Genomic DNA, 15,158 nt, shown 5'->3' on the forward strand with positions numbered 1-15,158 from the left:
CTTCTGAGGCGCATATTTGATTGCCGAGTTGTGTTGCGCTTTAAGATACATAAAATCGGGACAATACTTTGCCTTAAAATGCAGTCAGTCGGCTTAAAATAACAAATCGAACAAACAGTACACGTATATATGTATGTAGAGGCAATAGAGTGGTTACGCAAAGGTGTTTACTCCATTGAATACAACTATACAGTCATATATATATGTATATAGCCTTGTCTTCTGAACAATTAAACGGAATCAAACAGAAATATAAGTAAGTCAATTGATGAAATAGTTTCAATTGAAGAGCCAGGTGCAGGATCTGAAATAGACTTAAGACTTATCGCTATGGTGGCGTTTCGGTCTCCATTTGAAGCACGGTATGCTCCTCTGTTGCACGGACTGGTGGCTCATCTACATCTATTGAGTTCTCTCGTTCCGTTATCTCTGGCATCTTCAGCGAAAAACTGCTAAGCTTACGCTCTGCTGATCCCAACGAGCTTTGCGAATCTGCTTTCAGCAACGTAGACCGCCTTTCATTAATAACTTTGAGTGAATCGTACATCTGATCATCAGCACTTGCCGAACTTGCCCCTCGCTCGATGGATCGTATGTAGAAAATGGAATCATCGCACTCCTTACTCACGCCTGGTTTCGGTCGATAGAACTGGCGAGAGCTATTGCTGCGATATAAAGGAAGTGCAGCAGGTGGCTTTTGTGGCTGGGACTGAGACTGTTTTATATTGGACTTGGCCAGAGGCAGCGAGTCCGGGCGCGTTTTTTTCGGTGGGAGGATATTTGCATGCTGTGGCAATTCTGGAATCTCACGGTAGGTGGCATCATGGGAGATGCTTAGAGCGTCCGTGGGCAGTTCAGTTTCACTATTGGACTGTACACCTGGGCCTGTACGTTCTTCGAGCAGTTCAATACTCTCCTCCGGCACGGAAGGTTCCATACTGGACTGACCTGAGAGTTGTCGTACCGGTGGTGGTGGCTCAGAACACACGGAGAGCTGACTGCTGTTTGTATGTTATATTTTTGAAAAAGGAAACAAAGTTACGATTCAGATCATATACATACTTAGTGTATATAGATAAGGATATAGAAAAAAACCAAAATATGATTGTTCGGAAATAGGCTTGGATATTATATATACATCTTATTGTCAAGATATTCTTTTCATTACAGCTTGCTATTAAGAGATCGCTTTTAAGAAAGTATTGTACTATAGTTACCGAAACTCCTTCTCCACCGACGGTGTGGCGGAGGGTGCGCAGTTATAGCGCTTTGGTGAGCGTAGTATTGACTTTGGTATGATTTCTGGACTATGTAGATCAACTTGTACACGACGCGAATCAATGCTAGAGGTGCGACTGGCTAAGGATGCACAACGTGCCGTCCAGCGACCACTATATGAGGAGTCTGACATGGTCGAGTTACTGCAAGGCATTTAATTAGATTAGCTTTGATTAGAGGCTATAACTTAGCATCACCTACCGCCTTTGTCCTAAAGGAGACTCAATGGGACGCTGGCGGGCCAGAACGTGTCGCTTGGCTGTGTCCGAGCGCTTGTTGCGCTCGGCTCGTTTTTCGCTTCCAGTGATGCCGTTTCCTACCATGCCGCTGCTCACAGCACCACTTCCGTCAAAGGAAGAAGCTTGCCAGTAGACGCGATTCGCCGACGGTGGCTGGAGAAGAGAACAGGTCGCATGTTCCCGTGTAGCTCTTTGAATCAAACTAGAAGAATTGCTAATAATGCGGGTAGATCCGGAACCGGTCCCTCCGCGCGTTTGACGAACACGGCGGACGCTGCTGCTCAAGGATTTTTTGTGTGAGGTTTTGTTATGTAGTCGTCGCGGACAGGCGCAGGGATTGTGATGGTTGTGTTGATAATTGCGATGTCGTTGGTGGCGTTTGTTGCAAAGTTGTTGTTCCAGCAGCAACACCGAGGAAGGAGTTTTATCATTCGGCGAGAGCAAATGTGAGAAATTAGTGGTGCACGCAAGTGGATGGGTATGTTCATGTATGTCAGACAGGTTGGGCACAGAACCTGTGTAGGTAAGGCGGCGAAGTTGTGGCGAAAAACGTGCAGTTGCGCTAATGACGGCAACAAAATAATAGCAGATGGAAATTGAAAAACAAGACCGAGAAACAGAGAAAGATTGCGAGTGAGTGACTGATGACGATACTGCCAATTTCAAATGTGGATTTTAATTTGATTTTTATGAGTGGTTCTTTACTGTCGTCACATTCACATGGCCTGGGGATGAACAATACCTGAGGGACTTGGAGAACTTGACAAGCTCAGCAGTTAGCGCCTCCCTATCAAAGGGTTGCTGATGTGGTCCACTGGCGCCGCCAGGATGTTGTTGTTGGTGCGCATCTCCAGGTGATGACCGAAAAACACCAAATTGCTGATCCCAGCGCGATGACTGATACTGTGCGCCTACAGAGCAAATGGAACATTACAAGTAACCAACAATAAATAACCATAAAGTCATTTTCTGGAATCTTAATCCATAAAATAAGCCTCGTGTCGAAGCCGAATAAGCCTCATGTACGTGTACATAACAGACAATTTGAAATTGCAACAATTAATTAGTCAACAAAAATGAACGAGTCGCTTTTATCTTCGAAGCATCGAAACACAACATCGAAAATAGTTTAAGATAAAAAAATTAAAAATCTACTATTTAACTGCTTACCCATTCCGCGTCTCTGCGATGCGGAGCTTCCTTGATTGCTACGAGAATTCGTCTTGTTGTTGCCGGCGGCAGCACCACGAAGACGCGCAGGTACCACCTTTGCCGCCGAGTCGCGAGCCTCAAAGGTCATCACACACGAAGCAACTACTATGAAGCCACCAAATCCCATGACAATGGGTCCTACATATGAAAAGTTGTTCAGATGGAATCCCTTCAAATCATTCTTCACGCGCACTGTCACATTTTCCCGGAGCTCCGAGCCCACTGACAAGTGCTCCGCATAGTAGCCCAGAGTCGCCATCCCAACGCCCAGCAGCATTAGCGTCAATCCTAGCATGAGCGCGCGACAGGCGTGCCACAAGCACTTGGACGACATCTTTCCACGAACCACTTGAACATTAAATGTTGCTCCAGAGGCAGGATGTGCTCGTCGCAGATTTCCAAGCGAGTGTTTGCGTCGTGTGGTGCCTCCTCCACCCCCACCGCTTCGACGTGAAGGCATTACATCGGCGTCTATTTGTATGTATAAAAGAAATAAACCTTTGAGCAAGGTACAAATTCCAGAGCAAAAAAATATATGGTATTATTTAATAGTGCAGGATTTCAGGAAATTATATTTAACTCTTACAATTTCAAAAAGAATTTTCGCATAAAGGTAAAGCTTAAAATGTAGCCAAGCTTAGGGCGATCTTCTTGCTTGAAATATATTTTCTATTTTTTAAGTTTTGCAAATCTGCAAACAAGTAACAGTTTACAAGGAAGTTACAAAATAAACATAGTATCTTTCCATCGAAAATTATAAATAACTAGTATACCTTTATACTCTATGGGTATTGTTTATAAAAATCTATTTTTGTCAGCACCGCGATTTATATCAATGGAGGGTGCATTTTATATTATTACGTAGCGTTTCGTATCTCTTTGTATCTGTATTTGTTATCGAAGCTTTGAATAGAAATCATTTTTTATCTATTATGCATGGTTATGCATGCCCATTCAATAGTGAGCTACGAGTGATGTCAAAATATCAAAACACTCAACATTCCCCTTGCAACAACTATTTTAAAATCATATCCTTTCAGCTATAGGATATAGTTATCTGACATGGTTGTTCTCGACACATTGGTCTGAAAACGTCTGGTCGTGCTGTTTTATATTTATGAACCTATGTGGTATTATTCTTCTGGGCAAAGCAAACTGACGAGACAAAACCAATACCGCTTTTTACTTTTTGATGAAGGATATAAATAAAACAGCCACATCCACCTGTTGTTGCTGTAAATTGTGAACGCTGGTGAAGTCGCGATTCTTTGGGTGCACAAGCCGCAAGCTTGAAGAAAAATCTTAGAACGAGTAACGACATGCCCTACGAGTACATCATGAATAATAGAAGCGAAACACTAAATAACAATGTCAGTAAGAAAGAAAAGAGCTGGCACAGAAGGCGACCAGATGACAAGACTCAAGTAGTTGTGGCAGGGCCACACCGAGAGTACTTCTGAGCAACTGAAACCGACGCATAACACGATAGCCGCCAACGCCGCGTTCCCAATGCGGCCATATAACAATTAACACAAAATAAGCTCACGGCACGTCGCTCGCTCGCTAGTCGCGTCGAGCGGTTGAATGGGCGAACATAATAATAACTGCGAGTTTTATAACAAGCACCCACAATGGTGCACTCTCCACCCTCCACACTGGTTGATGGTTGATGGTTGACATTGTCAAGTGGCAGGTGTACACATACAAATAAATGTACATAACATAAATATATACAGACATAATATAAAAAGGTCTGTGTAAGCTCGTCCAATGTACACACATACATATAATACATCGGTACATACCCATCTACTGCATATACAGAAGAAGTTCCACGAGATAAATATTCAATGCTAATTGTTATCAGAATGTGCAAAGCATTTAAAACTATGAGACATCTTGTGTACAGGGAAAATTATATCTTAATGCAGATCCCCAATTGAGACAGGGGTGCAATTACGGGCGTAAAGCCTAAAACATACTTTTAAATTGCCTGAAGCAGAACAGCATTAAATGCAAATACACACATTAAACCACTTAGCTTAACTTTTTCACTTTAACAAAGCGTTATCATTCTGGAAGCATAAGTGTATGTACAAGTACAAGCTTTGAGTGTCTATTTAAATAAGTATGTTCGTGTGTTTGTTTAGACACATGTACAACAGAAAGAAAAGTAAAATTAAGTAGAGACGCTGAAATGTTGCCTACTTTTTAGCGCAAATTTCGAGTAATTTACTTAATTGCTCACTTGTTAATTTGCCCTTGCTTCTTGCGCTTCTTTCTTCACACACCCGTTCACAAAATAATTAAATTTAATCTTTAACACGTCGCGTTGAAGTTTGAGTGGGCCATTGTTTTTTTAAAACGGTTTTTAATTGATTGCATTGAATTTATGCTTGGATGCACATACACAGATAAACACGTATGTATGTATACCAGTGTCAGTTGTTGCCGTCACATATGAAATTTGTTTGTATATATGTGCATATATCGTTTTGATTAATATACAAATTAAGCAGCACTTTAGCTTTTTTAACTCTCACTTCCCGTGTCTGTGTGTGTATAATTCGTGCATTAATCAGCATTAACAGATACAGGCGCTATTCAGCTAAAGACCGTCGTCTAGTCAGGAGCAGCATCCGCGCACTTCTGATAAGAAGCAGTTGAAATTGTGGCACAGCTTGCTAGTTTGGTGGTTGGACCACCTCTTCTCTTGCTGTTTCTCTTCTCTCTCTTAGGAAATATCTCAGAAACCGTTTCAAAATGAGTCGTAACTGTTTCTCGCATTGAAAAATTGGTATAAAGATAAGAAGCGCCCTCTGTTGCGAGTTTAGACAACGTGGTGCCTGTCTTTGCTAACCAAACGTTAAAGTTATCCGCATTAAACTATAACACGAAACTGGCATATTTATACTTATATGTTATAAGTATAACACGCCTTACCTAAAATTGCCATTTATAGCACATATGTATACAACAAACTAATCGTATAACATGACACTGGCATATTTATAATGTACCGTCTATAAAATTTATATTCCCTTTTAGTGCGGAATTCTCATTGGCTTGAATTAAAGTTATATTATATTCAAAACATATTTTTGAAATTTGATAAATTTCTTTTATTAAGCTATTATTAATGCCCATAAGGAAGCATCGCAGCACCTTAATAAAACATTTTGAGGAGAGATAGATTTAATAATGGATAGATTTACAGACATACACTTCCTTTCAAATGTTACAAAGTACATATACTTCTATAAGGGGGGTAGGAAAACACTGCTTTGCCGGCTTTATACCAAAACGACTCTTGCTGGGCTTCGAAAAATTATACCCACCACTCGTCAAAAACACCACAGATTATGAAGGAGACATGTGAAACTGAACGAAGCCAAACGTACGCTCTCACGCAAATCTGAACGAACCGAGCCGAGCCGAAGAAAGGAAAACCATCCCCAGCATTAACAATTATTTGGCTGATTTCAAAAAGCCAGTCATAAACGAAGTGTTATCGCGTCCTGACGTTTTTCGTGTGCACGCAGCATTCAATCTCAAAAATCTCCAAGTCATATTGAAAAAGCGAACGCGACGTCAAATGTTATTTGAAACTCGAATGCAATGATTGTGTTTGTGTGTGTAAAACGTACCACAAAAATTGTTTAAAATAACATGCAATTAGAACTCCAGTTGCTTTCAAATAAAATGTGTGCAACTGATAAGGCCACCATTTCCACCGATCAATGAGTATGCGGCAAGGACATTCCGGAATGTTATTTTGTGTAGGAGTTGTGCGAGTTAGCCCGCGCGCATATGAAAATGTTTTACTTCAAGCAGAGTATAAATTTATAAAGCGCCTCAAGGAAATCATAAAAGAAAACAACAAGAAAAAAATCGAAAGTTCGTAAAGAGCGGGGAATAGATGAGCCACATTTTGTAGACCCTGTCGCAAAAGCGTCAGCTGTGAGTGTTAAGCGCAGTACCTAACAACAATCGCTCAATATAAAATTGCTTGAGCAAAAGGCAAAATATTCCCAACGGAAAAGGCAATAAAACAAAAGATGTAACGGTTTTGCAAGTGTAGCTTTTTTCATTCGACGGTCGGGAGAACATTTTTTTATTGTGACTCGAAATTGTTCGGCCTATTTTATTATTGTCTTTATTTCAGTTCCAATATTACGTATCCTAGATTTTGGAACCAGCATTGTTGACGATGAGGCTGGCTTGGTTGTTTGGAGAAAAATAAAGCGTTAGCTGATTTTCGGACCGTTTTATTCGTACAAATGATTGACTTATAGATTAAGCACAAGGAAAGAAGTAGATTGCATATTACTAACAGGGATGTCGGATTTAAATTTCATGTACTTTAGATCGATGTCAAAATTTTCAGGTCAGTCCGAAGGTAAATGAAACGACCTATGTAGGCGTAGGCTGACGTCCTGAGAAATCGAAGGGTTGCCTTGGCAACGGCAGCTAAATAAATAAATACCATCATGTTACAAGGAAAATGAGTGGGATCCTGCGAAAACATAAAGCTCTGCATGGAAATCGAGCTCCACTCTGGCTTATCGTGTAGCGTTCTGCGTGTTGCATTTGTTATGTGTCACAGCAAAATAATGGCAGATGTCATACATAAATCTGAGTCAGCCCGCACCGTTTGTGAGGGGTAAATGGGATGGAAAGGGGGATAAAGTAGACCAGACGTGAGTGACGCGGAATTTGAAGAGTCATATGAGCACACACATACTCGTATAGGTCATAAATTCACAAAATCGGGTGCGCATATACAAAGCTAATTTAATGTGGATATATGTAAAAGGACTTGTATGCATGTGTACAATTGTAAATGAATAGCAAATTGATCGCATACATGAGACAGTCATTGATTGCGTTAAATCGAAGTTCCATAGGCAAAACACATTGATTCAAATTTTAATTTATTTTCACTTCTAACTCATAAAACGTAAAGTGTATCAGCTAAAGAGTTAATGAAATATTACATGCAAATGAAAAATACACAACAAATAAAAATGTTGACCCACTACTGCTGCGTGCATCTGAAAGCAACTTCAACCACAACGCCAGCAACGAACCGTGGGTTGAGTGCGAATAAATGAAAATAACAGAGTTCAGAGATTCAGAAGCAAACGTGAGCAAATGCAGTTACTGAAATGTGTGTTAGCTAAATCGAATTCAAAACCGAAGTTCAAAAGCACAAAATGCGTTTAAATGCAACAGCAACAACAACGCGCATAAAAACAAAAGCCAAGCAAACGTTCAAAGTCAACAGCAACCGAAGCACTAGCAGTAGCAACATAAACAAAACCAAACGAGCCAATTCGAGAGCAACAAAATCAACAGCAACAGCAGCAGCAGCAGGAGCAGAAGTGGCAACAGTATCAGCCCCAACACGCCAAATCGAAAGCTTCATACGCCATTTAATGCAATTACTTATTTTGACCACAACAATTATTGGGACTGGCAGCGGCAACTTAAACGGTCTGGGCCGCGGATTGCTTGTTGTGGAAGCGAAAGCCATGCATGTCACTAGTACGGGAATGGAGTCGATGGAGGCTCAAAGCGCACGCAGCTATGTACAGCAGCTGGAGCAACTTCTTGCAGCAGCGGAAGCGATGGCAGTAACAGTTAAGACCACTGCCCCAATAACCGCATCAACATCCACCACATTGCGTCTCACATTGTCAACAGCCGCACCGCCCAGTACTTCGAATGTGCTGCACACGACTCTGCGGGACAGGCTAAGTGGTAAGTGGGCGGGCGGATTTTCATTGCGATGTCCTAACGTACATTACATACATACATAATACGCATTGGTGTTCATTTTTTTCTCCCCCATTCCTATATTATGGGTAACATACAGACCATTTTATTTCAAATAATACACTGTCAGAATAAGACACAACTTGGAAACTAATATTTTATTTGGAAATCGTTTAAACATTAAACGCTGAATGATGTTCTCTGTTATTAGTTCTAGTGGTACCCAATGCCATATATATTTCTTAAATCCCTTATTTCAATTTTGAAAAAGTGCTTTGCAATGCTTTTTGAACTTCTGGGCTACTTACGGCAAAGGTTTTGACAACATTCCTTGAATATTTGCACTTATAACCGTACTCCTTGTGAAAAGTTGTGTAAGCTAGAAAGTAATTTACAATTCATGCATATTTTACGTTTTAATTAACTTGGATTTCTAATGTTTACTTTGTGGTTTTGCAATTAACATTTGCCTTGATGCTTTGTATGTTGCCTGCTCTTAAAATTTTGATATTGTAAATGCTCTCGTCAGGAAGCCAAGCTATTTGGTTTACTTTGATTGTACGCTAGACTGAGGGGTACAAAGAAAACACCATGAGCAGATCGGCAACTGCTAAAGGTTGCCAAAACCGTCTAAAGGTCAAGGATAAAGCATAAGCTAATTCTCATGAAGTGGCCAAAGTTACAGTAATTTGTAAGCTTGAAATATTAAATAATTTAATGAGTCAATTTCCGTTTTAATATAAGAAGGTTCTTTTTTTCAGTCAACAATGAAGAACTTTCATCCACAGACTTTTTCTAAATATATATATGATTATATATATGATTGTAATTATTACATTTTTTATGACAGCCTAATATGTTTTAGATGAATTAATTTCTATTGCTGTTGGTCCTTGCTGCATATTGTTTTATTAATATAAATATATTTCCTTGATGTTGGTTTATAATTAACTTCAAAGCCGTGAATGGCTTATTGTAATGAACCTAAACCAACGAGTTGGACCTTTAAAAAACCAATTCCAATCATGTTTAAAAAGTTTTCTTTTCTTGTATTATCAAAGCAAAACAAGAAAAGGCATAGCATACTTTTTTGGGAGCAAAGAAGCGCAGAAAAGCACATAAAAAGAATAAATAAATTGATATTATAAGTAATATAGGGGGTGTAATATAAAAAACATCTACAATTGTAGAGGTTTGAAGGGAAGCCGGGCGAATAAAATTCAAACAACAAGCCCTTATTAGATATGACTGTATTTTTAAAAATCTTTAAATTTATCAAATAAAAAATGTATTTATTAAAAAAATACTACGAATTTCGAAATGTTCAAAATTTGTTCAGTGATTAAATTAAGCTACATATTTAAAAAACAAGCATATTTTATAATGTTTCAATTTACAGATATTGCATTTCAATGTGTACTTCTATTGTTTCGCATAGCTGTTTAAACGTGTAGACCTTTGAAAACCTATAGAAGTTCTCTTCTTAATGCAAACTCACTACCCAAATAAAACTATATTAAATTAAAGTTAAAGTGAAAAATGTTAATTTAAACGCAATCTGAATTTTTATTCGTTTCATACCCACGCTAATTTTTTTACATTTCATTTTGCTGAAGGTGTTGAAATGATTCTCGGCTCATCATCCAAAACCAGCTTATTCAAAATATTAAATATATATATTTTTGCAATATATTTTAATAGTTGATTAAAAGAAAGTTTTAAATACTAACTTAGACATGCCAATATTTTATCTGCATTAGTTTTCCGTAAAATAAAATGTGATAAATAATAAGAACATATAGTTTATTTCACATCAAGCTTAATCTCTCTGTAGCTAGCCATGGGTTAAACGTAAATAAAAATGGTACGCTGTGCTACAAGTTTTTATTTATTATTTTAAGCTCATGTCCACACAGCTCATAATACACATTGTAGGAGTACCTGCAGTTGAGCTTTCCGCTAAGCGCTCAATTTAATTTTTGTAATTCTTGCAATCCTCTTTGGCCATTTAGACTCCAATGAAATCGATAATTCCTATGCTGCCATCGAGGCTGACGGCGATGATGCTGCAGCCGCTGTGGATGCTGAGCTGGTGGCAGCTGGCGTTGATTACGTCATAGCCATGGCCCAAACGCCCACGCTGAACGAACAGAGTGGCTATACAGCAGAAACAGCAACAGCCAGAACAAACACGACGACAGTGCTTGCCACTCAGCAGCGACAGGCAAATGAAAAAAATCGCGATTTATTATCCTTATCGTTATTAAGCGCAAGCCAAACATCATTATCATCAGAAACAGCATCTACAACAGCAACAACGACCCAAGCACAGCACGAGTACGTCGCATCAAGCGAAAAAAATGCCATCAGCGGCATCCCAGGCGGTGCATCGGCTTCGGCGACGTTTCAAGAAATTGGGACACAAAAAGTTAATGCCTTAGTTCCAGCGACTGCGGCGACAGCTAGGCATGGCAACGGGGCCGCTGGGAGCACAATGATGTCAGCGCCAGTTCCAGCAACAACGACAACATTGACGACGGCCGCAGCGATATCAGCCGGAAGTAACAAATCCAACGTGCGCACTTCCGCCAAAAAGGTCGAAAGCAAATATATATTGCCAAAGCAGCAGAAAACTGATGCGCCCATGCTGAACTATATATTCGATACGTTCTCATCGGCGAACAAACATCATCACCACGATCAAAGGTAAGTGGGCGTCTGTTTATTTATTCGAGTGGGGGAGTTCGGGCCATCAACATGTGTCAGTTGGCAGCGGGCAGTAGACAGCACACAACAGACAGAAAGAACAACCAAGCGATTCAATCGACACTATATACACCCGTATATATAACAAAAAAAGAAGGGAAATAACAATAGAAAGTGTGCCCTCCAGTTACATGCTCACATATAGCTATATACGCTATGTATAGGCGCATGTACATACATGTATGTATGTAGGTCAGTCACTGTTGTGTGGGCTCATTTGTTTGGGTGTGTTCTCTACACACTCATATATGTATACTAGTGTTTTCATACTTTCAAGTGAAAAATGGTTTCAATCATTCGAGGTGGAACAAAGTATAAGATGTTTAAATTGGGCGCCCGCGAATTTGAGCAGTCGAGCGACTTAGCCTAACTTTTTGCGCCATTGAGCTATTAACTTGGCCAACGACGACAATGGCAACAGCAACAAGGAAATTACTAATTTTTTAGTTCTCCTTTATGCAAGCCTTGGCTGTTTACAAATAAAATAAATATAAATATACTATATACACACATAAAAACATGATCCATGAATCCTTAAAATATTCCCTGATCCCTAGCACCGACGGTCAAGTTCATGGTTGGGCTTATTAAAAGATTAGACAATACATGTATTTTCATCAGCGTGTAGCAGTTCCACAACAAATTGCCCTCATGACAAAGTATATGTAGTATGAATAAGCTGAGACATCAAATAAGGAAGATATATCCATATAAGTAGTATATTCGTATGTATGAGTATGTTGCGTATTTTGAGTTCTATGATTACAATTGTATAAACAATAGGCAAGACTAAGTTTGACCGCACGTGGGTCAACAAACGACCAGAAACTGCGCCTTGTTGCAAAACGCAACGTTTGAATTTTATTTAAAAAGCCAAGAAGAACACTTACGTGTACTTGAACTTTTGTAAAATTGTTTGTATATTTATATTGCGTTTGCTTCAATTTATTTTCACCTCACTCTTTGTGTTGTAGATATGGACCGCACTTCGAGGACGCACAACGTATAGGGCAGCCCACAAACATGACTGTACAAGCAGGCAGCAGCATTTTGTTGAATTGCAGAATTTCTTTGCTCCAAGATAAGACTGTAAGTATATAAACAATTGTATATCTGTACGAGTACCACCTACCCATATACTACAAGTATATGTATAAGCACTCACAGGTGTCACTGTATCAGACAGGTACGAGTCCTTAATGCATACCACACTGACTTGTTACAACAACAAAAAGGGCAGACTTGCGACTGTGCCAAATTTTAAGCAAAGCCGCAGGCTTTAACCGCCCTCAGGGGCCGTTGTGCTCAGCACTCAGCTCGCAGCCAGTATCAGCATCAGCATTTACTTGTTTTTTCTTTATACGTTTAATTATGCATGCAACTGAACTTAACTCTGGCAATGCAACGCTCTATTTGCTTGCTGCTTGATTTCAGGTCTCGTGGGTGCGTCGCAATGCGCAGAGGGAGGAGAACGCCTTGGATCTTCTGACAGTGGGCCTGCACACCTATACAGGCGATAAGCGCTATAAGATGGAGTTTCAATATCCCAACAATTGGCGCCTCAAGATAACGAATGTGAAGAAGGACGATGAAGCTCAGTATGAGTGCCAGATTTCCACCCATCCGCCACGAGTCATACAAATTAATTTGCTCGTAAACGGTGAGTTTTGAGTTGAGCATTCAATCCTCAGCACTTGAATATTTACCTGTAATCTGTTACCCCGGTTTTTCAGCTCCCAAGGTCATGATAGTCGATGAATATGGCGATCCCTTGCAAGAGAAATATTATGAGATTGACTCAACCCTGCAGCTTTCGTGTGTAGTGCGAAATGTAGCTATGACCAGCTCGGTGGTGTACTGGAAACATGGAGAGGATATTCTGAACTATGACGTGACTCGTGGAGGCGTAAGGTGCGTGCAGTCTGTGTAATCTGTACCTAGCTGATTATAGAATTCGAATTGGTTTCTTCTCATATTTCTCCTCCATAACTACATCAACAACAACAGCGTAAAGACCGAACTGATGGACGATGGCGCCAATTCAACACTGTTTATAGCCAAAATAAATAAAGCCGATTCGGGCAACTATACGTGCTCAATTAGCGATTTCCAGAACTTCACAATAGTGGTGCACATTCTAAACGGTAAGAAAGTTTTTCGATAGTGCTGCAAATGCAGCTGTTGGAGAACTTTAAGAAACTATTTAAATCTCTCTATTCACTCTTTCCTCTTCTCCATCTATTTCTCTCCCTCCGTCTCTTCCCCATTTGCTTGAGCAGGCGAAAGTTTCGCGGAACTGCATCACGGTGGGGCAACACACACAACCTTGAGCAATACGATTGCACTACATTTCCTACTGCTGTTATTGCTGTTACTGTTCAATTACTGCTCAGCACACACGCATAGGTAAAAGTTAACAAATTGAAGACAGAACGCCCAGAAGTGTTTAACAAAACACGTATTTTTTATATATATACGTAGATGCAATGAGTAATTGTAAAAAAATACATAAGCTGATTTTAACAACTGCGGATTGCTTTCAACATTTGTTTGTTGACTGTTCAGATATTTTCAGTTTCTCTTTTCATTTATCTTTGCCGATGGCAGAGTAGAGTTATTGAAAATAGCTAAAAAATTGAAATTGTTTAAATTATAATTGTTCGATTGTTTTTACAATTAAATTGTTGGTTTGTTTGTTTGCATCAATTTGTACAAAAACATAAGTAAGAGTAAGTAAATTAGTTATACATCGCGAAGAACTTGACGACTTATCTTCATAGACAAACACTGCACAATTCTTATACTCGTATGTATGTATTTAACGTAATGTAATTATGTTAAATCTGCAACAAATGCTAAACGGAAAGGCGCAGATACGAGAAGTTTGTTATACAAGTATACAGGAATGTAAGATACATACACACATACATACATATATAATATTTACGGAGCATGAGTGGACTGAAAATTGCGCCACAGCTTATACTCACCTACATACATACATACATACATAAGTATATACATATAAACGCAACTATGTATCATGTGATGTGTTCGCAGAAGCATTAATTATAATGCCCGAAGGAAATAAAAATAAATACGCGATACAATTTAAACTAAAAAACAAATTGCAAAAGATTACTGTGTGTTATGGTATTTTATTGTAAGCGAGAATAAAACGTACTTAGAAATAACCAAATCAACAAGGAATATAAATACACACAACAACTTATTGATTACACAAACACCTTTCAATAGCGTCATTCGAATCGGCCCAACAACAACCAACAAAATTCATAATGGCAGTTTATAAAGTGTCAAATGACGAAAGCAAAAGGAAACCCAAAAGCAAAGCATTTTAAGCAGCAGAGAGCATCAAATTGAAACTAAAGAAACTAAAATAAAATAAAAGACGATTTACATAAGCAAAAGTCTACTTTACTGATTGATACTACTAGTACTGACTTCTCACAACAATCATGGCAATAATTTATGGTTTAAATATGCGTTCACACACTGAACTGATACCGGCTCTTCAGATTCAAACTCGAAGAGATCGGTGGTTGAGCAAATCTTGCTTGTTATTCCACAAAGTGTTCAATTTTATTTTTACTATTCTGCCGAAATGTAGGCTTTAATTTGTATTGACCCCGATCGACCCAGGCAAACAAGGCAGCAAGTAGCAACAAGAACTGTTGCATACAACGTGGGCTGCGAAAGAGAGATAATTGAAAATCCCAATATTAAAAATATCTTTATCTTGCGCTTGGAACTCGTATGCACGCTTGTCAAAGAAAAATGTAGCCACGTAATGAATGCGCAAATATCGAGTTGATAATGGTACAGACAACATCCATACAAGCATCCACAAAATGTATTTTAGAT

The 15,158-nt window shown here is 39.2% G+C and overlaps 2 protein-coding genes across 2 annotated transcripts; one reads left to right on the forward strand and one right to left on the reverse strand.

Annotated features, from left to right (window-relative positions):
• Window positions 1-219: 219 nt before the first annotated feature.
• LOC115633050 lies at window positions 220-3,189 on the reverse strand. The gene is made up of 5 exons (XM_030530395.1): window positions 2,688-3,189; window positions 2,260-2,428; window positions 1,480-1,794; window positions 1,218-1,421; window positions 220-1,001 (listed from the first exon to the last, which is right to left on the reverse strand). The coding sequence occupies exons 1-5, from the start codon at window positions 3,187-3,189 to the stop codon at window positions 329-331; spliced, it is 1,863 nt and encodes a 620-aa protein (XP_030386255.1). The 3' UTR covers window positions 220-328.
• Window positions 3,190-8,263: 5,074 nt separating this feature from the next.
• Window positions 8,264-13,830, forward strand: LOC115632599. Its single transcript, XM_030529824.1, has 7 exons — window positions 8,264-8,492; window positions 10,520-11,213; window positions 12,248-12,362; window positions 12,708-12,933; window positions 13,007-13,184; window positions 13,281-13,417; window positions 13,553-13,830. The coding sequence occupies exons 1-7, from the start codon at window positions 8,264-8,266 to the stop codon at window positions 13,681-13,683; spliced, it is 1,710 nt and encodes a 569-aa protein (XP_030385684.1). The 3' UTR covers window positions 13,684-13,830.
• The last annotated feature ends 1,328 nt before the right edge of the window (window positions 13,831-15,158 follow it).

This window comes from Scaptodrosophila lebanonensis, unplaced genomic scaffold, assembly GCF_003285725.1.
Source record: "Scaptodrosophila lebanonensis strain 11010-0011.00,11010-0021.00 unplaced genomic scaffold, SlebRS2 tig00001415-arrow-pilon, whole genome shotgun sequence".
Classification (NCBI taxonomy): domain Eukaryota; kingdom Metazoa; phylum Arthropoda; class Insecta; order Diptera; family Drosophilidae; genus Scaptodrosophila; species Scaptodrosophila lebanonensis.